Here is a 22,386-nt window from a genome sequence, read left to right as displayed (position 1 = left end):
CCAAAAAGATATACACACACAAGGTTAATATACAATATTATAATATGTATTCATCTTTTTTGGGTTACCTCTATTTTAAACCGACAAGAATAAAGATTAAGAGAAGGCCATAATAGTGAGAGGTCGAGCGAGAAGTATTGGCGCTTGCGCAAAGGACTGATTTTGGTCGTGTGAGATGGACTCGTCCAAAGCACGCGCTAGAGGGGTGTCAGCTTCAGTTGGTTTGTAGCTCTAGCTGTGTTTAGTTCGGTGCGTCACCGCAGCTGAGGCTGTGCGACCCCCTCTACTACCGAACTCCCCTCTCTCGGCTTACACATCGCATTTAGGTACCACCACTACTCGCGTGACCTATACCCAGTTTCGTCCATATACGCTGTTGATTTACGAAGGTAAGATATTTCAGTGTAAGAAAGTTATTGAAATTTTGGTGAATCTGTATTAAGTCGAGTCTACCCTCGAGTATATACAATTAATTACATGTAAGTAAAGAATGAAAAGGAACCTACACTAGGAAAATCAATGTCACGGCCGTCTCTTCATATTTGCTATTGTCAGTTGAATATACTCGTTATTTAGTGACAGTGAAATTAGAAGTTTTATATCAAACCTGAATACTAACTTTTCATTATTTATCAGCGTAGGACATTATCAAAGTTCTTTTTTTATTTTTTCGGTTATATGAAATATGTAAAATAAACTTAAAAGGAGTCCGTGTAGCTGAAGTACCTCAACATTTCAAGGTGTGATTGTTTTATTATTCTAATTTTTAATGATTTAAACTTTTATAGCACAGTTCCTATTAAAATGTCAAAACCAAGAAACCTCCAAAAAAGGAGGCGGCAAAATCTGGTTGTATAGCTGAGAAACAACAACAATAGTTTTAACAAAAATGTAGCTATCATAAAACAATATTATAGTTCTGTGAGAAGCCGGGATAACTCGTGCGGTATAGTGACTGACTACGGATTGGACGACCTGGGTTTGATCCCCGGCAGAGGCAGAGGATTTTACCTCTGTTCTCTGCTCTAAGACCCACCCAGACTCCTGACCAATAGGTACCGTGGGGACGTTTCCCGGGGGTGAAGCTGATCACTCACCTGTAATAAATGCCGAAGTTAAGAATGAGTAGGGGGGCTGCACCTCCTCTCGCTCCAAGCGTCTACTTGGCGTGGAGCGGGACCTGTCCCACGCTCGCTCAGAGAGGTAGGAAGAGAGAAGTAAGAGACCACGGATTGGACAGTTTCGGGCTGTCAGTGTCTACGATGTGGGACGACCAGAGGCTTCGCTCTGCGTCAGTCGCCGTGGATATGCCGGAGCCGTCGGTTACCGTAGAGGGCGATTGCAGCAATTGCATGGAACAGCGGCGTGGTGAGTGGTGATAGAGGGTGTTCGTGAAGTTTCTACGGATTGACACCGAATATAAACCAACGAGGAAATTAGGAAAACTACAAAATGAGGAGCTTCGCCTTGTTTGATCAGGAAGGATAAGCGTGTGCTGTTTTCATTGGGAAACAACAAATGAGTGCATTTTTGTTGTAAAATCTCCAGGAGGAGGGCACTAGAGAGAGAGACCTTGAGGGAGCGTGTTACAGTGGGCTTAAGAAATTGGTTTTGAACATCATTTTGCGTTGGTGGCAATGTACCTTAGGCTTCAATAACTAGGCGAATGATTGTACACAGGGGATAACAGTAATGCTAATAAGATTTGCATTTAAATTATATAAAACATTAGGAAATGTTTATTTTGTATGGTTTAACTGTTATAGCCTTGTTTACAAAGCTATAAAGATGTAGTTCTACTTCATAATCATCACCGTTAAGGACAGGAGTATATGCAAACACAAGGTCTGTGCAAAGTAGGTACTTACTTGCATTTAAAACGGGTTTAGAGATTGATTGGTTGAAGATTTGACTGCTATCCTCAATCAACGTATGTTTTGTGGATGTGTCCTGAAGCGGTTAGAACGCTGGCCTTGTAATCCTGGGGGTCTCGGGTTCGATACCCGGCGGTGCCCGAATTTATAACTTGTGTTGGGCAAGGCCGTGGTCTAGGCAACACGGAGTTTTCCTCCGTGGCATCCCAACAATTACTCCATTCACACACAGAAGAAGGCAATGGCAAACCGCTTCTGGATCATCTGCCAAGAACGTATATGAACAGGTCCCAGTCCGAGAAGAGAAAGGATGGAAGGATCCTGTTCATATGGACCTGTCGTCAGACAGAACACTAAATAAATAATAAACTTACACGCATCCTGAACGCAAAATCTGAGTACCGGTAATCAGAATGTGAAATGAAATTGGCACCAAATTACGTGTATGTTACAAGAAGAATATAAACTCTTTACGTAGATAACACGTAAAAGACGCCTGATGTTTTTTAAATGATCAACAAGTTAAAGTAGTAGTTATTGGTTATTTATCGGCATTGTTTCAACTGTTGAGGATAGAGGCTTGTAGTGTCAAATGTGACTAAGAAATGGTCGCGAAAGGCAAGAATATGAAAGGAGGTGGTCGTAGTGTATTTCAGCGGACTGTCCTGACTGACATTCGTCTGGGGAGACTGAGTAAAATGATGGACATTAGTCAGGATCCCCGGAAAACTGGAAAAAGATGCTAACCGCGAGTTAAAATCCAGAGCGTTACTTCTACGTAGAGTTGGACGTTGTTCGCTACAGATGTTTATGGAGAATATGTTTGACGTTAGCCTTTTTAGCTTACCCCGATGGATCTTAATTCCGAAACATTTGTAACTAATTCGGAGTACAGTTTGGTGAACTACGTTTTTGGGACGATTTCAATAACAGTTGGGATTAATCTTGCGTTCGTGGCTGGGCGTATAAAAAGGCTGTGAAATTGTTATTCAGGGGTGTCAGAAGTTGAAATGTGGCAAAGAGATGTTGTCTTGGAAGTACCAAGGAAAATATTTAACCCAAGGAGGACGAATGTGTGAGCAATATCTGATAAGAACTTCATGTTTTACACTACACGTAATATTCTTAGGACAGTGAAATCTAGGAGGCGATGATGGGATGGGCATGTAACTTTGTTACGTAAAGATTTTGACTGTGAAAAATCTTTTTGGAAAGCGGCCACTGAGAAGACCGCGAAGGAGATGGGAGTACATTACGACATGTCTTATAGAGGTGGGTCGTGTGAAATGTTGGAACTGGTTTAGAATCGTGTCCAGAGGCAAGATTTAATATTAGCGGCTTTGAAATTTAGGGCTCGACTATGATAGTTTAATTATCTAATTAGTTAACGCAAATCGAAAACCCGGAGTTCCCCCTCCACGAACTTTAAACCACCTCTGATGTTGCCGTTAATTTGTTAGGGTCATGGCCAGTGATGGACTCGAAACTTTGGGTCTATTTGTTTTATTGTTCAGGTGAAACGATCTTCGGTTTCAGGAAGACATTATCCTGGTTTAAACAGGCTTTCGCTAACCCAGATAGCACCACTTTCGTTTTCTACTGCTCTCTCCCCCGCCCCACCGTTGGTAACCGGTCCCAACGAAAGTAAAATGTAGACGGTGAAATGTAATGGCAGAGTAAAATTGGACCAAGAATCTTAACTCGTGTGATACTGTAATTAGACTAGTTAATTGTTTTTTTTTCCAAGTGCTCTTGAAATAATTTTACGCCTCGCAGAACAATAAAAGATATATTAAAAATAAAACGTCATTAAAGGCGTTTATTTTAATCTGAGTTGAAGGGAAAGTCTGATCGAACACACCAAAGCGTAGTGAAACTGAAACTGAATTCATTGCTTTGACGCGAAATTTGTTGCAATTTGATTTGTCAACCATGAAGTCAATAATTTCACGCTATAAAAGTAAAAAGTAAAGTTTGTCCCACTATACGCCATACAGACCGCTTGGGGGGAGAGACGGTATAGCTCCTCTCTTCCTTGACCTCGACACTAGATGGGGGGTGAGTGGTCAGCATCACGCCCCGGCCGGCTTTACCCCCGGTGCCCATTGGATAGGAGACTGGGTGGGTCCCAAAGCCGGTCTGGATGCAGAGGTTAGAAGAAAAATCTTCTGCCCCCGTTGGGGATCGAACCCCGGTCGTCCAGCCCGTAGTTATTCATTATACTGACTGAGCTATGCCGGTTGGCACTTTAGTAGGCTGAACGGTGCTGTTCCTTCCCGCCAAAAAGTCGCCGCCATTTTGGAGCGTCAAAGAGCTGTAATTTGATGTCATTGCGTGCTTTTCTATTTTGTGACCGCGTAGCTTAAAAACCAGCTACAAATTCTGAGAGAGAGAGCCTTACAATTGGGAAATGGGAGAAGTCTGTGCCAGATTTCAATGAATTTTAGTCTTAGCGTGAAATCATAACACCAGGAGAGTCTCGTCACTCTTGCACTGACATTTCATTTTTATTTTATGTAGGTTTAAAATGAAATCAAAACCTTTGCCTGTAACGTGGCTCTTATGAGATATGTAGAGCAGTAAACCTTCCTCGATTTTATTCTGATAGAAGTAACAAAGAAACACGTGTTTCAGCCCGAATACTGGTTATCCTCGGCTTGTCGTCGTTGTTTTCAGTCCCTCTAGGCAAGTATCGGAATGACACTATAAGTTACGTAAAGGTTCTTTCCTTCCATATCCTTTTTAAATTAATTTTTATCTTGTAATTCAAGGTTATATAGTGTGAGCTATTGACAGCGTATAAGTAAACATTGTTCAACAACTGAATCTTGTCTTTTTCTCCTGCCTGCTCGTCCAACAGACATTGTGCCATTTTGACTCACTGTGTACCAGACAACGTTTGTCTGTTGTTCTGGCTTTGTTTGCCAGGCTTAAGAAATTATGTCCCTCCAGGTTTTGGTTTAAACTATTCACGTCTTTGTATGTTCTGGGTAAGCAGCCTGAAGTTGAAGGTTAATAGGAAACATGAACTATTCGATAACATTAATATACCAACTCCTGTGAAGTGTTACTTATAATAATGGTTTTGTAAAGAACTCACTTGTTTAATTTTAATCGTCTAATCACAATAAAATATTTTATTAAATATTGAAATATTATTACTACAATTAACATTTAATATTTAAAATATATTAATATTTTCATTTTAATATTTAATAAAATATTTTATTGTGATTAGACGGTTAAAATTAAACAATTATAATCATCACAATATGACGCAACATTATCATCTTAAAGAACTCACTATTAACTTCATAATCTGTTTTAAATCATTTTTGAGATTCTATGAAATAATTCCCCCCTTTTACCACTGACGATGACCTCTTGAGGTCGAAACGCTTTTGGCATTAGTGTCATTTATAGTGTTAACAGTTTGTTTGCTTATTTTTATATTCGATAACACGTGACTTATTGTGGAGCAGGAACACCGTAAGTCAGTTTAACGACCACTTTAAGAAATATCATAAATAGACCTGCTCTCCGAGATTCGGTAGCCGGTTTATGTAGGAAAATAAATTTATCAGCAACACATATCACAATTTTAACGTCGTTATACTAGCGTAAAGAATTAGAATTTTCTATAATTATCTCCCAACTCGGTTGTTCAAAAGTAGTTTGAATGTATTATGATTACATTCGCTGTGCATTTAAACCAATGACTTGAGCGCCTCTGGTGTAAAACTCCAGTACTACTGTTGAATTTTACGAGAAATGAATTTATTGAAAGCCAGCTTGTGACTCAGGACAACTAGACGCCACAGTTTAGATTCTGGTGAACGCACCGGAATTATTACGCTGTGCGATCATTTCCCAAGCTGTTCCAGTGTTTCTGTACACGTGAAATATTTTGTCTGGATGTCTACTAACGGTGTCTCATAATTATGATAATCGATAAGTCTGTACCATCCTTACTTGGTCTATGATGTCAAATGAACCTCTTCATATAAAACTAACTTGTGTCATTTCATTACATCAATCCGTCCATTCAGGGGTGTTTTTATCCATGGGCAAAGAGCCCCCTGATTATAGGTGCCCACAACGATATAATTTCAGTCCATGTTATACTGTGGTTCGAAGAATTGCATCAGATGTTATGAAGCGTGCAGACACGCGAAGGACATACAAGTTGTTTGTGCGTAGCTACATTTGTCATTTAACATTTCCGGTTTGAATGTATAGAATGTTAAGTACTACATTTTATAAATAATTTAAAACCGAAATAACTTAGGTTATGTATTTTTTTTTTAATTTCTTGTACGCTTTTGTTTTTGTAAGTAATATTTTACTGGTAATAAATTACAAGGTATACCATTGTCTTCAAGCCGTCTATCAAATAGCCCCACATTCCATACTGGGTCATGGTACTAACCCTGACCTCTGCAGGTTATACGTAGAGTTGCTCAATTTTAAGACAAATACGTAGTCAGTAGTTATAACTGAGAGGCTTATGAGATGTTGAAAGGTGTTTCTGAGAACGTTTTTTATATTGCCAGTCTCATATTAACATGGTTCCTTCTGTTTATATTAGCATACCTTTCTTTATTAACATGACCAATTTTCACGAGACTTTGTATGATAATTATCTATGCCATTACATTGTACATTTTGTTAGCGTCACTAAAACAAAGTGTTTGACGCGTGAATGTGGTATGGGAGCGATCCTGTTTAAGTTGGTATAAAAGTAAAGTAACTCGGTCTCGAGTAGGTATAGCTCCTACTCATTCTTAAACTCGGCACTAGATGGGACTAGTGGTCAGCATCAGGCTCTGGCCACGCTTTGTCCCCGGGAAAGGACCTTGGTACCCATTGGTGATCCCCAGAACCGGTATAGACGCAGAGGCTAGAGGAAAAATCCTCTGTCCTCGTTAGGGATCGAACCCCAGTCGTCAAGCCTGTAGGTAGTCACTATACTGACTGAGCTATCCTGGAAATGATGTATCGTAATAGTTCTTTGAAAAATGTGCAACTTGTTTGTCTGTATCCGTGTCACGAACCTCAGAGGGTCTCGTTCTGCCTTCAAACAGCCCAAATTTAACTGTGTTGAGTTTGTCAACATATCATCTTGTCCTCAATAATAAAGACAATATTTTAAAGAATTTAGGAACTGTACGCATTGCATACAAATTCTGAACCATTCTCCAGAATCTGACCTTTGGCCTTTAACCAAGATAATATAGTTATCATGGGAACAAAGATCGTTTAGTGATTATCCACCCAGTCACATCGGATCACAAAAAAAGGCTTGTAGGTCTTCATGTGAAGTGATATTCGTTGTTATTGTTATTCTATTTAGAACAAAACTGGTATGTTTCGAAAACATTTTGTGCAAGTCCCTGATAAAAAATGTTGTGAAAATGTGTTAAGTCGTTCTGAAGTTGCTTCATGCGCACAGACGAATGGATAGATGCGCAGAAGAGTAATTTTAATAGACGCTCCTTAAGGATCCGGATGCATCTAAAATAAACAAATATAAATAGTAAAACAACGTAATTATCGTAAAGTGACTTCAAGATTGGTTAAAAGGTTTTCACTGTTTAAATTGTTCATAATGGACATGTGGACGCTGTTGGGAAGCAGAGAGTGACGTAATCATGTTAAAGGAGACAAAACTTGTAGTGTGCACCTGGACCTCCAGAAATGACGCTGCACTAATAAGAAAGAATGACATTGACTTCGTGTAGGATGGTACTCTGACCTGTTCAGTTCGAAAGCACAAATTTGGAGCTCAGAAGATTGATTAATTAATTTTAAATTTGGTGCCGTGGTCAATAAAGAGTATAAGCTATACCTCCGCTCCCTCCAAGTGCCTGCATAGGCATGTAGCGGGACGCTTTACTTTACTTACTTATGACACTTTTGGTATACAATCGAGGTTCATGGATTACGTCACAGCAATATTTACCACCAATTAATGATGTATCATGGTTACCAAGCGTTATGCATATGTCTTCGTAGTCCAAAGATTAGAACGAGATTATTGGCCGCTAGAATAACAGATCAAAGATTAGAACAAGACTTTATAATTGGTGAAGTGCCCACATTGCCGAAGGGTAGTGAAAAGCGGATTATAACAAAGACAAAAGCAGGATACGAACTTTTAAGGTAAGGTTATTAAAACGTGTTAACCGAATATACTCATTTCCGTAAGTGAGAAGTAATGACATTTGGATTTGGCTATTGAAGATAAAATTGAAACATATCGAGAAATTTAGAACATTACTTTTTTAATTATCCATGAGGAATAAAAGACGGTGAATTGAAGTCATAATAGGCTCATAATCTAGTTGAATAGCAAAAGAAGACTAAGAAGAAGAACAACAAACAAAAACATTGAATGGAACGCACCGCATCAGCTGGTTATGGTGACAATTGAAGATACAAAGATGAGCTAGGCAAAATATCGCAATTAGAAGACATGGAATCGAGTATGCACGGGCATTTTTTATTCCCGATTTTGTTACGTGCTAGTGTTTGGATCAATTTTGGAAGGAAGAACATGAAGTTGTTTTGTGTGAGTGTGATGTTAAATGTAGTACTTCATTGAAAGCTGTATGATAATATTTCGATATTTTCGTACTTAACATTAATTTAATGTTTACATATCATAACATCTTAAATTGGGCAATGTGAAATAATGTATTGTGCTTAATTTAATGCCATAACTAACACAGTGGAGGAGAGGTTTCTTGAATATAAGTCACTCATCTGGTCAAGACAGTTTCCTGCTTTTATGGAACCCATAGTAGTATTACTGTGTTCAGAGGAACCAGACACTGTTCCTGTTATGAGCAGGAAAATGCAGGTTGTGTCCTACCATTCTATGTTTAAAATATCTATTTTAATAGTATGCCTGTGCTAATTTAATGCCATATTTTATCAAAATGCACAAAGAAAGTTATGAGTAATAAAGGTTGTTAATTAATATATGAATATTTAAAGAAACAAGTGGAATGCGTTAATCTATGTATTTTCATGCACTGAATTAAAATTACCATTAGAACTTTGCTGTTTTTTTTCAGAAATTCTGTTAAGTCACTAAAGACATTTTGTAATTTAATTGTTATATGCCACAACATGAGTTAATAAATCCATAAAAATATATGAATTAAGGTACATGAGAATGATGGTCACATACAGTGATAATATTCATGACAAAATTAAGAATAAATTGAAGTCCATACAATTTTTCTGTCAGAAGAAAGAAGAACATTTGAAAGTATTTGAAAACAGAGTAGAGAATATGTGACCTGACTAGGATAAATGGGAAATAGAGAGTTACGTTTTCGCCATATGTTTTGTAATCTTTTGACGATTTAATAAAGCAGGTTGAGATGGACTAGGCATTCATTAAAGAGGATGTAAAAATGCAGAAACATTGTTTTTTCCCCACAAGGTTTACAAAATTGTAAATCTGATTGAGATTGACTGAACTAAGTAGTCATGACATAGTGTAGAAACATTCATTAATGATGCATGAATGTTAATAAATAAAGTTGAACAAAGACCAAAAAATATTTTTGAGGACAGAAAGCTTTATGTCCTCTTTTCAACTTTTCTTCCTGAAAACATTAGAATCCAGCTCCTGATACATCATAGTTTTCTAATTTTTAACGATGGACAAAAGTCCAAAAGAACAGTTTTCATGATATAACACATGTGAAATTGTTTGTAAATTATTTATATCTACTTATAAAATCTAGGCTGTGCTATTTACATTCACTTTGTTAAATGTAATGCATTGCCTTGTTTCAGGTGTTTGTGACAGTGACAGGACAATGAGTCATTCTGATGTAAGTAACACTGGGAATATGCACGTTCATTTTCATTGTATTAAATGTCTCATTGATAAAACTTCCTGTGTAAGGTTACAGTTCAGTTTTTAACAAAAAGATTATTTATTTATTCTTTATGTAACACCACTATCAGTAACTTAGATATGTAGTATCAAATGATAAGACAATAAATAATTAAGTATAAATTATGCAATAGGGAGAGGTCATGGGACAATTTAATCTTTCGAGTTCTTGTTTACTATAAGCTGATCTTTTAAAATGCAGGTATACAAGCACAACTGTAATTTAAATAGCATCTGCGATAGTTTATATTCTGATATTGTCTGGATGATCTGAGGAAAACCACAAAAATGTAGTCAGTCTCTAGGCTGAGATTTGAACCTGCTAACTCCTGGATAAAAAGAAGGATTATTAATCACATGCCTGCAACATTCAGTACAAAAAAGTTCATAAGGAGGAATGTTGAGTCTGAATGTAGAGCTCTTCCTCTAAGAACCTCTGTATAACAAAGTGATGGGTCCCACAAAACAGTGTATTTATATAGACTTCTATTGTCAGTCTGTCTGCCAATTTGTTCATTTGAAGGTAAATAGGAAAGATTTCCCTGTGCTTGATTAAGCACCACACCATGAAGATGTGTGCTGAGGTGGCGATACAATTGTAAACACGCTAGATTGAGGTTAGTGGTCAACTTTGTACCCCAGAAATTTTACCCATGAGGGAAGAGCCTGCAGTATTCTTTGGATCATTGGATAGACAGCTGGATGGGCCCAAGTGTTAGTCTGGATGCATACATATTTTAAATAAATAAATTCTGAACCCCTACTTGCAGATTTTAAAATATTGTGTTGGAATTTTGAATTATTATGAGTAATATAAATACTCTATACATTTTGGACATTTGACAGATTTCTGAAACATTTTCTGAAGTGTGATTCAGTCACTGTAAAGTACTGTATGGGGAGGTAGAGCTGCATACATTCTTAACAGTGGCAATAGTTGGAGGTGAGTGGTTGGTTTCGTGCTCTGGTCATTTTACTTCCCAAAGGTAATAGTTTTATACATCCACTTGTATGGAGGCTGGGTGGACCTTAGCCAGCGGTACTCACTAGAAATTTATAGATAATGTGAAACACTTCATGTTCAGGTTGTGCAAAGAGCACGGGATGCTTTTGAAACAGGACGCACGAGGTCTATCGATTTCCGGGAGTCGCAGCTGAAACAGTTGCTACGGATGTATGAGGAAAATACCACCGAAATGATCGAAGCACTTGCAAAGGACCTGAAGAAAGTAAGTAGCAGTAACCTTACAACAAGATTGCTGTAATAAAATTTTTAGTGCCTTTATACCTGTTTGCAGTATGTTTATATGAAGACCAGAATTTGTCTATTTTGGCAAATCATGTTTCTGAAACAGAAACAGCAACTCTTTGTACATTTTAGCCAACTTTCTTTATTCCTGTGTTTCCTTGTCCACGCATCTGTCCCATTCCCCCCTCTGATAACTGAATCAATAAATAGATATTCAGGAAGCTTCCTATGCGTGTCATTTTATTGAAATGCTACCATACTTTTGTGGTTTTTATTCCCATACCATTAACAATATCTAAATGGTGATCATGAATTGCTCAGGCCTGTGGTAATGAATTGTTATAACATTTTTTAAGCTAATTTTTTGTAGAGCGTAAAACAATTTTGAGAAATTTAGCTTTTGGTTAGATGGGAATAATTAATGACCACATGACACCAGGAATGTTAAAATTCTTATGGGACTTGGTCATTGTATGAATCTTTTAAAGCCATGTTTGCATCCTTTGCTCCATCTGTCTCTTTGTCTGTGCATATATCAACTTAAGAACAGCTGATTGGATTTACATGAAACTTGATAGTGGGGGATTTTAGAATAATTTGCCAACAGTCCAATTTATTTAAGATTGGTGAACAATAATGGGTGTTTTGCATGTAGACCTACATACATATTAATATACAGAAGTGACTGGGTAGGGAATTCTTCTGCCATTGACAAACCTAAGTGTCAAATACTGAAGAATGCACCAGAATTGTTGCATGATGCATTAATTTCCTAACTTTTCATATGTTAAAAATTACATGTGACATGGCAGGAGACTGATATTATAGCTGCCAAATGTAATATAGTGGGATTCAGTTCTAATAGAAATATTGTGCAGAAATTGATCACTAAATTGTGTAATTATTAAGATGGCTGTCTTATGGTTTACAGCACCATGCAGTCTGGTAGAAGTTTACCAAGGCTTCAAAGATTGTTGCTGCCTCCATCAACAGAGCATGATGACTGAGGCAACAACAATCTTTGAAGCCTTGGTAAACTTCTACCAGACTGCATGGGGCTGTAACCCATAAGACAGCCGTCTTTTTACTCACCTCTGTGAGAACCTCGGATCGTACTTATATAATTATTAATTTATTGTTCTTGCTACAACTCACTGTTTAGAATTAAGCATTTTAAGGAAAGTATCATCCTGAGCTTTTATCAGAATGTCTAGTTATTAGCCTGTTGTCCTTGTTCCCAGGATAAGAAACACAATATTACCGAGGCTTCTGTGTTTGTTTCTCCAGTGGTTTGTGAACCAATTTGATTATTTTAACTGTATCACCTTATCTATGCAACTTTTACAAAATCTGCTTGATAGTGGTTCAAAATTTTGAGATGAAAATAACATTAGAACTATTTAATGATAATACATCTTCACTTAAAAGAGAAAAGTAACAGCAAGGTTATTGGTTGAAATCCATATTTAAACTCTAGTTTTTTTGTAATTGATGACATCAACACATTATCTCAGACAGAGGCAAAAGTAGTTTTTTTCAGGAAGAATACTTGTAATCCTGTTAAGATTGTGGTGCACATTATCATTTTATCTTCTTCCATTCACAGAGCAAACAGGAAGCCGTGTTGTTTGAAATCGAGTTTTTGATAAATGAAACAAAAAATGCCCTTTTTCATTTACGGGAGTGGACACAACCAGAAAAGGTAAGGTCAGATAGTGGTGTGTCTCGTCAAAGCTACTTTCATCACTTGTATCTGAGAACTCATGACTGTTCCATTTCCAGCCTCCAAAAAGTCTCATGAATGTCATGGATGGTGTGTTTATCTACAACGACCCCTATGGAGTAGTTCTGATAATTGGCGCGTGGAACTATCCTCTTCAGTTGACTCTGCTACCAGTTTCTGGTGCAATCGCTGCAGGCAACTGTGTCATCATTAAGCCATCTGAAGTTGCTACTGCATGTGCTCAGCTGATGGCAAATCTTATTCCAATGTACCTGGATCAGGTGAGATTACCAGAATGTTTTATGTAAGTGAAATGTACTTCAGTTTCTGTACTATGCAACTTGTTCAGATCTAACTCTGACAGACGATGTGTAGAGAACTCTTATCCCAGTGTTTCTGGCATTAGTGTTATTGCTTGTTTGGCAGAGAGTGAAGTTCTGGCCATTGAGTGGGTACTCATTTTCATGATCTAATGCAGGTTTTGTTGGCCCAGGACAGGGTCCGGTGGAGGGCTTTGGTTAATTCGGTGATGAACCTTCGGGTTCGGTAAGCCATCTAGTTAGTTAGTTAGTTAGTTAGTTAATGCAGGTTTTGTGTCTGCCTGAAAAGTGTTTCTGGTAAAAGCACTGTGCATATTGTGATATTTCAGTAGGCGAGTGTTCTAGACATTGCAAAGGTGCCAAAACATGCACATACAGCAGTGTGAAATGTATAAATAAAACTGTGGTGTTAATTTTGACACCCCTGTACATACTGTAATTGTTAGTTTAAACCTGATAGCAACATTTAAAGTGCAGTATCGTTAGGTGTGTTCGGCATGGGGAGGCTCTTTCCAGGGTTATTTACAGCAACTCTGTTGCTAGACCAACAATTATTAATTTTGCCTTGCTTACAAGTAGTATGTTGTTTATAAAACATATGCTAATGACAACTGCTATATATAAATAATGAACGATACTTGCCAACTGTTGTCCTTTTTTTGAATGACTGTAAAACCACCATATAAAGAGGAATAACTTAGTTTCTTGATTTAGTATTTTGTGTGTTCATCTGCTGTGCTGTGTGACTCCTATATGTCTTCATCTATACTCATTTATGTATATTAATGTTGTGGATTGAGAGGGGAGGTAGGTTTTTGCTCTTTCTTTCTGTTGCTTTAGATAACTGCTGTAGTGGTAAAAATGAATATGGAACAGTAAACACTAGATATGAAACATGGTCTTGAGCAGAGTGTGGATTGTGTTTATTTCAACATGTTTTTTATGTTACCAGGAATGCTTCCATGTGGTGCTTGGAGGCATACCAGAGACTACAGAGCTTCTTAAGGAGCGATTTGATTACATATTTTACACAGGATCTACAAATGTTGGGAAAATTGTAAGGGCTGCAGCCAATGAACATCTCACTCCTGTTACACTGGAGCTTGGAGGCAAGAGGTTTGTGTTGAGTCATGCCTTATATTAAGGAAATTAAAAAAAATCTGCAGTGTTTGGAATATTTCTGTCGTATGATTAACAAAACTGTGAGACCTGGTCATACGGTTAGCTCATTCTGGGTTCCCACATAATAATAATAATTTAATCTGTTTTAACTTCATTGTATGTTTATTTAGTGTTTCGCCAAGCACCATATCATGCAGACGTATGAGTGTATAGCTCCAAACATTCTTAAATTTGACACTAGATGGAGGTGAATTGTTAACATATGCTCTAACGAGTTTACTTTCAGGAAAATAGCATCCAGCACTCATTTGATAGGAGGGAGGTTGGCCTTCAAATTTGATCTGTAGTGAAGGAAAAAGTCCTTGTTCTGCCAGGAGGAGACTATGGCTTTCCATTACGGATTGAGCTATCCTGGCTACTGTTCAGTTTTGTTAGTTAATATTAATTTAACTGAATATTCCTATTCATGATGATAGGAATAGGTTATCTTACTGTATGGTCAGTAGTTTGAAGTCTTCTACTGTCTTATGCATATGGAAGGGGTGAATTGGATATTGTGTTTGTATAAATTTTGGCTGATCTTATTACAGAATTATTTTGCCCCCCCTAATAAGAGCAGTCTCTTTGAATTAACATATGAGATCTGTAGATTTTGAAGTGGAAAAGATGCATCCAAACTGACACTGCACGTGTAAGAAGGCATTATTCTTGTTTCAGCCCAGTGTATATTGATAACACTGTAGACATGGAAGTTGCTGCAAGACGTATTATGTGGGGAAAGTGTGCGAATGCCGGACAGACGTGCATTGCTCCCGATTATATTTTGTGCTCCAAGGAAGTTCAGGAAGATTTTGTGGGAAATGCAAAAACAGCTTTGAAAGAATTTTATGGTGAAAATCCTAAAAACTCACCTGACCTATGTAGAATTATCTCTGACAGACATTATCAGTAAGTATTTATGTTTTGTTATTTTTATAACTTAGCTGGAATCCTTTTGGGTTACTTGTGTTCATATTAAAGACAGATTTGTATCTTAAAGAAGCATTTTTCTTGCTCTAGGCGGCTGGTAGCACTGTTGAACAGTGGAAAAGTAGCAGTTGGTGGTGAAACAGACCCTTCTGAGAGATTTGTTGCACCAACAATTTTGGTCGACGTCAAACCAACAGACCCTGTGATGCAAGAAGAAATATTTGGACCTATTCTTCCCATTGTCAATGTGGAAAATGCGTTTGATGCCATCAAATTCATCAGAAGTCGGTAATTTTTTACTTTCTACCATTCTTATGTGTTAAAAGCAGGATATAGTGGAATCCAAATTTTGAGCACTTTTATAAGAAATTCTAAAACAAATTCCAAAACACAGAAGCCCATGTCAAATGTAAAGTAAATGCAAATAAATGTCTTTAAAATAAAGAAATTTGTTACATCTGTTTATGTTTAGGAATGTGTGAATATCCATATTTTCAGCCTCTTAAGTCCCTTAAAAGTGGTTTTGAAGTCCAAATACTAACTAATCAGCACCTGTTAATATGTAATGAACTTTTTTTATAATTCATATTTTGATTTTCATATTAAGTAGTTCAGGTCTTTTTTACCTAAATAAATTAATTTTCATCCGTAAAACTTGATAAAAGAAGTCAGTATTTTAATTACAATTTCAAGAAAGTCTACATGAGTGCTATGTTTGCACTGTTGCGTACAGGTAGTTAATAATAGCGGCATTGGTACAATTTAGATTTAAATAAAGTACACTAAAGTTCATAATTAGTTTCAAAATCAAACAATATGCACATCCCTACTTTTGGTTGTGTGTTTTGATTTGTTTTATATTTTTCCGTAACAGTGAACATCCATTAAGCATGTACGTGTTCTCAAAGGATAAATCTATCCAAAACCTGCTTATTTCACAGCTGAGATGTGGCTCACTGTGTTTGAATGACACCTTGATGCAGTTCGGGGGTGAGTCCAACAAGAAAAGCAGTGACCTCAGATCTGGTTGAGGGTTTCTTGAACATTTCTCTTTTGTTTTAGCAGGTTATGGTACATCAAGTTTCTCTGTTGCTTTTCTTTGAGTCTTTGGTAACAAATCTAGTCTACACAATGTTGCCTATACTTCAAGTTGCCTTTTATCTTATAAATTGTAGCACTTCAAGTACAAAACAGACTAGCAATGTCTCTGACCTCACATATAACAAAGAAATCCGAAGCTACTACAAAGCAAAATGTGAATTCAATGAAATTTTAAAAATATTTCTATTTGTAATTGCAGTGTCATAGGTACGTGAACTGATATGGCATCCCATCAACATTTTCAAGTTAATGGCCTATGAGACTATTTACAGTAGCAGTTAATGTAAGAAACCAGATCTTAGATGACATTGGCATTACTCTGCATAACTTATATTCACAAGTTCTAAATGTTGATTTATTAGTGGAAAAATTTAAATAAAATTATTGAATGCAGTCTCTTTGACTCTCGAAACTGATGTTTATCATCAAATACTGTCATGAGACATTGGGACTAGCTCTTACTAACGGACCTAACTGAGTAGGTGCCCCTGCCCCAAATACTTGGTTGAAAATGGGTCTCGTTTTCGAAACGTCATGCACATTTTAACCTTGGATGATGGACAAAGTCCAGAAACCCAATAAACCTAACTGAAAATATATCCTGTTCAATAACAGTGTAGTGTACAAGATGTACATGTGATGAATTTCTGAGTTGTTATTTATATGCAAGTACCTATGTTAAACAATACCTGTCTGACAAAAGAGAATGTTCATTGTTTGTAATTCTATTATAAGCCTGTTTTACTGTTCAAGATAACCACTGTGCCCAAGACATGATTTTAATTAATTATATGCTTACTTTTTAGTAATACAGTAATTATATTTTGATTTACTAAGGAAATGTGAGATACTTATAAATTTTATGTCTCCTCATAGTTACTATTTACATGTAACATAATTCATAGATATAACATAGGTATTACTTTATATATTCTTGTGTAATGCTTTGAATCTAAATTCCTCTCATTGAATTCTTTTTTACATTAAATTTGAGACAAATTTTAGGCTGATTATTATGATTTCTTTTTCAGTTGACACTTTACCCTTTGGTGGGGTTGGCAATAGTGGCATGGGGTCATACCATGGTGTGCATAGTTTCAACACCTTCACGCATAAGAAGAGTTGTCTTGTTAAAGACTTTAATCGCTTAGCGGAAAAGTTGGCATCGTAAGTGAATTTTGTGATTGTATTGGATGTGTACTATATGCAATCACATCTGTGCACTGAAAGTTATGACGTGAGGAAGTAGGATGGAATGGATTTGTTCATTGTATAATGTGTGAATGAACTGACTCAGAATTCTCTGAAATTCTTATTATGTTGCATGAATAATAATGTCAAGTCCATACAATGTAGAATACAAACCGAATATTGTGGCTGAGTGGTTGGTACTTCTGAAGGTCCTGGGTTCAAATCTCAGCCCGGAGCCTGCTATCATGAGCGAGGTTTTTCATTGATTTGTCCTGTCCCTTAACACAAATGCTTCCATATCCTTTAAAATTTATTATTCGTTAGTCTGATTATCATTCAGTGCTGTTTAGCCTGAGCTACTGATAGCATAAAATAAACCTCAAACAAACCTATAGGAATTGCTATAAATTCTGTGTATGGAAAGGAAGAATTGAATACATTTTTTAACACTTTATGTGAAATTGTGTTTTTGGATGTGTTCTCAACTCGGGTACAATTGGTGAAGGAATTGCGCGAAAATAAACTGAAGCAGATGGTATACCAGTTAGAAACTACACCTAGTCAAGCATTATATAAGATTTTAACAATTATTTATTTTAATCCGTCTTATCACAATATTTAAAATTTCTTATAATTAAGATAATAAAATATCATTGATGTTCCATATCGATTGATCGATTTACATTTTGGAACATTTACATTTACATTTATGTTCCAAAATGTAAATCGATCAATCGATATGGAACATCAATGATATTTTATTATCTTAATTATAAGAAATTTTAAATATTGTGATAAGACGGATTAAAATAAATAATTGTTAGAATATTCACAATATGACGCAATTACACTATCTTATATAAGATTTTCTTGTTACCGGTAAGTTTAATGGGTGAATCTCCGCAGTTTAATCATCATCCAGGTCCATTGAGTTTATCACACCCTTTTGATTCTTGAATGCATTAATGTTGTTCTTGTCTTACCACTTCTGTTATGCAGTATATTATTCACACCAGCCTCTGTAAGGTCAACCTTGTTTACTGAGTCTTTGGTTATTTTTCAGTGCTTTTACAGATGCACAGATCATACAACAATAAATGGCAGTATGCTTGAAAATTCTTAATTATATAGGATGTAGTCATGTGGTTTAAACCTGTTTTAATGCAGTTCCAGAATTTGCCTTAAGACACTGAAGACAATTGTGGGTAGCTGCTATGATAAAATTCTTAGGAAACACGGAAAATGGTGGTGTAAAGTGAAAATCCATGAAGCTGAAAATATGCATACTTGATGACAGCGATAACTTATTGTGACATATTTTGTTTGCTTTTTTTGTGGTTTATTTAATATCTCTGTTGGTAGCTCAGACTATATAGCATAAAATTATAAAATGATTAATTATAAATTGGAAACGCAATGGATGGAAAGTTGTGCCCTGATTTAAGGCACTGTTCTGGCATTTGCCTGGTGGAACTGGGGGAAATCATGAAAATTTCAGTTAGGATATCCTGTCTCTTTGCTGAGATTTGGACCCCAAGACCTCCCACATATGAAAATAGGAGTATTAACCAGTTACCTATGACATTCTGTTTGTGACATTTAAATTACGGATGTATCATGAAAGAGTCTTTTAATATATTTTCTTTTATCCTTGTTTTTATAGTCGTAGATATCCTCCATATTCCGAAAAGAAGACGAACTTTGTGGGATTCATCATGAGAAAAAGAAAAGGCGTGAACCTGAGGTACCTGCCCCATGTCCTCATGTTTGCTCTTGGAATTGCTGTGGCTTACGGAGTATCAGCAGTTATCAAGGTACTAGAATTAACCGAAGGATAGTTGTGTGAAAAGCAGGGTGCCCAAATTTGTCCATTTTTCTGAGCTTTAGACTAATTTTTATAGAGACTGGAACATAAAGCATGAAACCTCGTAACATTGTGCTATGCATGTCGGCAATTCTCACAGTGAACGGATGTTTATGGATGCTTGACTTGTGCAATGTGAGGTTTTCTATGGTGGTGAGGAGGATGGTACTGATCTTCTGAGTTTAGGCATCATATAGGCTCACTGTTAGATGCTAACATTTCATAGAAACATACCGTTTCCATCTTTGAGGCTGAAATGATGATGCTGGGAACTAGCGGGTTTTATATAGGGTTAGAGGAAGCTTGTGGCTAGGGAAGTGGGCCCACTTTTCCAAAATGTTGGCATCTTCTTTTGAGTCTACATGATGCTGAAACTGAGGAAGAACAGTATTGTCAGGGTTAAAGCCTTCATGTATGGTATAGAAGTCCACTTCTGAGGTGGGGGAACATATGAGGTAGACTGCTAACTCAAGCGTATGATTATGGCTTTTAGAGGTACAGATTAAATAAGCTTGCTGATGGCTCACATTTGTGCCCAGCAATATTTAGCAGCACAATAACATTTTCCTTTACTGCATTGCACTGAAGTTGATCAGTCATTCAAGGAATCACAAGCATACACCATTCGCTGTGCAAGATAAAATTAAGTGCTCAAAGTTCATTCTGAAAGAGGCTTTTTGTCTTCTCACAGCATTTTTGCTATCTAGGTTTAATATGGTGGTCTGGGTAAATTGCCACTAAATGACTATCGTTGGATACAGAGTGAATGTGTTCATTTTGGCTCACATTCAGAAACCTTTACATTTTACAGAGGTGAAAGAAGGGAAAAGATTACATAAATATCTGTAATTTAACTGGCCAGTCTTGAACCTTGGACCTGTGGCACAGATTCCAAAATCATGCTGCTAGCCCATCAGGTCACCACCACTGTATTATAAATACCTTCACTGTTTTTGTGTTAAAATATCTGTTTTGGTCCCCTATTATAATTTCTTGGCTTTGAAATATTAAAGTGGAAACTGATTTTTGGTATGCAGAGTACTTGAAAATGATGTTCAGAAATCTTCAGATTTTGACTTTCGTTGTCCTTTGTGGACCATACCTTTCTATGCCTGTTGTCTGATAGGGAAACTAACTCTGTTGCTTTTGCAGGCTGCTGGACATGACGACAGTGTGACCCAGTGAGGTTTGCCAGTCTGATACGGAGTTCGCCGCAGTGTACAGATATGTTTTAATCAATTTCTTCAAAAGAAATGTAAGGGATTTAGTGTCTCTCTTAATGTACTATTGTTCAATCTTTAACAGAATACAAGTTTTTATATTTTTAAGTGAATCATATTTAGCACTGAAGTACCATATTTACCTGACTTGATATATTTAACTTATATTTATATTCAGAAATAGTAGTTTGTTTTATATGTACAAATTAAGAGAAACACTTGACATGACTCAAATGTGTATGGGGAAATAGATATCTGGCAGTTGCATACTTCAGAAACCTCACATCCATAGTGTTAAAGATATATTTTAAAAGTAGTAATTGGATTTTCATTACTGTTGCACCATTCTAATGCTCGCCACTTGTAATTCCACCACGATACGATAGGAATAGAAATGAGAAATATATCAATAACAGTTACTTGAAAATTGCAAACACTGCCAGTTAGTTAACTGGATATCTGAATTAGTGGTGATTGGAGACATACACATTTCACTGGCAAGCAGCTGTGTAGATGGCCAAGTAGCTATTAACCATGAGATTTAAGGTTTTCACGGCAGTGATGATGATGATCTGGGTTTTGGTGCCATGTGGACTCATCGGTAGATGACAGCATTTCGGGGAAACATACTCTCTCCATCTTTAGGGCTAAAACCCTCTGTTTTGTTCCTTTAGTATCATAAATTTATTTTAATTCTGATTATAACTTCTGTATTCATTAATGGAAGTTTGTGGCTTGATGAGTATGGATTAATAACCAAATGTCAGAAATTAGTAAGTTAAAGAGTTATTGAAGGTGACTATTCAGCTACATATAAAATGTGCAAACAAAATTATTTTAACGTCAACAAATTCGTTTCAGAGCTGGTTTAATACTAAGCAAGCATTGCAGTCATGTCAGCACACAAAAGGCTAAGATTATTTTATTCCTAAGTTCAAATTTGAATGTACAGAATAATGAAGAGCCTGTCACACACATGCACACAGACAGAGATTGAGACAAGCTGTTTCTGAAATAAATGGCACCAATTTAAGGGCATGTTACATGCCCAAATTCAATTAACAATTTTTGTGTTAAAGTGCATGAAAGCATAAGTTCAACCCTGAGCACTTTTCCTTGTGACTGCTATAGAGAGGCAGAAGGAAAGTGAAGTAGTAAAATGATATGTCTTTAAAAATTACTGCCAGGAAATGTGGTTGTCTCATATCTGAGTTTATCATGTAGTCAGGTAAATATGGCATGTAGGTTTTATTATAGCATTGTTATTAAGATAAAGATATTCTATAAAAGTCATTCTGTATATGTTATTGTTTCTCACTCCAAGTCATTTCAGGTGACATAACAAGAAATGTAATGATGTAAAACATTTGGCATGGAAACCTTAGTGAGTAACTAAAGAGTTGAAATGAGATGTTTCCTACATTGTACATTTGAAGGTGACAAGTCTGTGATAAATTGTAAAGTGTTAAAACACTTAGGTCTGATCTTTCAAATGCCACATCTGTGTTACAGATGGAGAATAATTTTCTGTTCTATTAATGGTCTGGAGCATATATGTTATGTATTAAAAATTTGTGATTAAAGTACTACTGTCAAATCTGAACATGTTCCTGTAATATTCCACAAGTTGTTTGAATTTCTGCAAAAGTTCTTGTGATAATTATTGTTAATACAAAGCATTTTGAAGAAGTTATAAAGTCAGAACAGTTTTACAGTCTGTCTGTAAAGGTTGCAATGTGAAAATGTCACTCAGAAAGTGACTTGTGTAAGACCAATATGAAGTAGGGAAAACAATGTTAAAACAGACTTTCAGTACATGGGTTTTGGCACTGAATTAA

At 36.5% G+C, this 22,386-nt stretch overlaps 1 protein-coding gene across 5 annotated transcripts; it reads left to right on the top strand.

The window, feature by feature from the left end:
- Positions 1-230: 230 nt before the first annotated feature.
- On the top strand, positions 231-22,151 carry LOC110835493 (aldehyde dehydrogenase, dimeric NADP-preferring-like). 5 transcript variants are annotated; one of them, XM_022075743.2, is made up of 12 exons: positions 231-389; positions 9,687-9,724; positions 10,875-11,018; positions 12,645-12,740; positions 12,821-13,042; positions 14,034-14,197; positions 14,921-15,151; positions 15,263-15,460; positions 16,047-16,162; positions 17,305-17,440; positions 19,128-19,278; positions 20,481-22,151. In XM_022075743.2, the coding sequence occupies exons 2-12, from the start codon at positions 9,710-9,712 to the stop codon at positions 20,511-20,513; spliced, it is 1,506 nt and encodes a 501-aa protein (XP_021931435.1). In that variant the 5' UTR covers positions 231-389; positions 9,687-9,709; the 3' UTR covers positions 20,514-22,151. The 5 variants fall into 5 exon arrangements, with proteins under 5 accessions (XP_021931435.1, XP_021931427.2, XP_021931430.2 ...); XM_022075735.2 differs by lacking the exon at positions 231-389 and adding an exon at positions 1,204-1,368; XM_022075738.2 differs by lacking the exon at positions 231-389 and adding an exon at positions 6,852-6,971.
- Positions 22,152-22,386: the final 235 nt, after the last annotated feature.

The sequence above is a fragment of the Zootermopsis nevadensis genome, unplaced genomic scaffold, assembly GCF_977971745.1.
Source record: "Zootermopsis nevadensis isolate Lab colony 2312 unplaced genomic scaffold, Znev_1.0 Znev_ptg000007l, whole genome shotgun sequence".
In the NCBI taxonomy this organism is placed as follows: domain Eukaryota; kingdom Metazoa; phylum Arthropoda; class Insecta; order Blattodea; family Termopsidae; genus Zootermopsis; species Zootermopsis nevadensis.
Note: the sequence above shows the minus strand (reverse complement) of the source record. Positions and strands in the feature narration are given on the sequence as shown.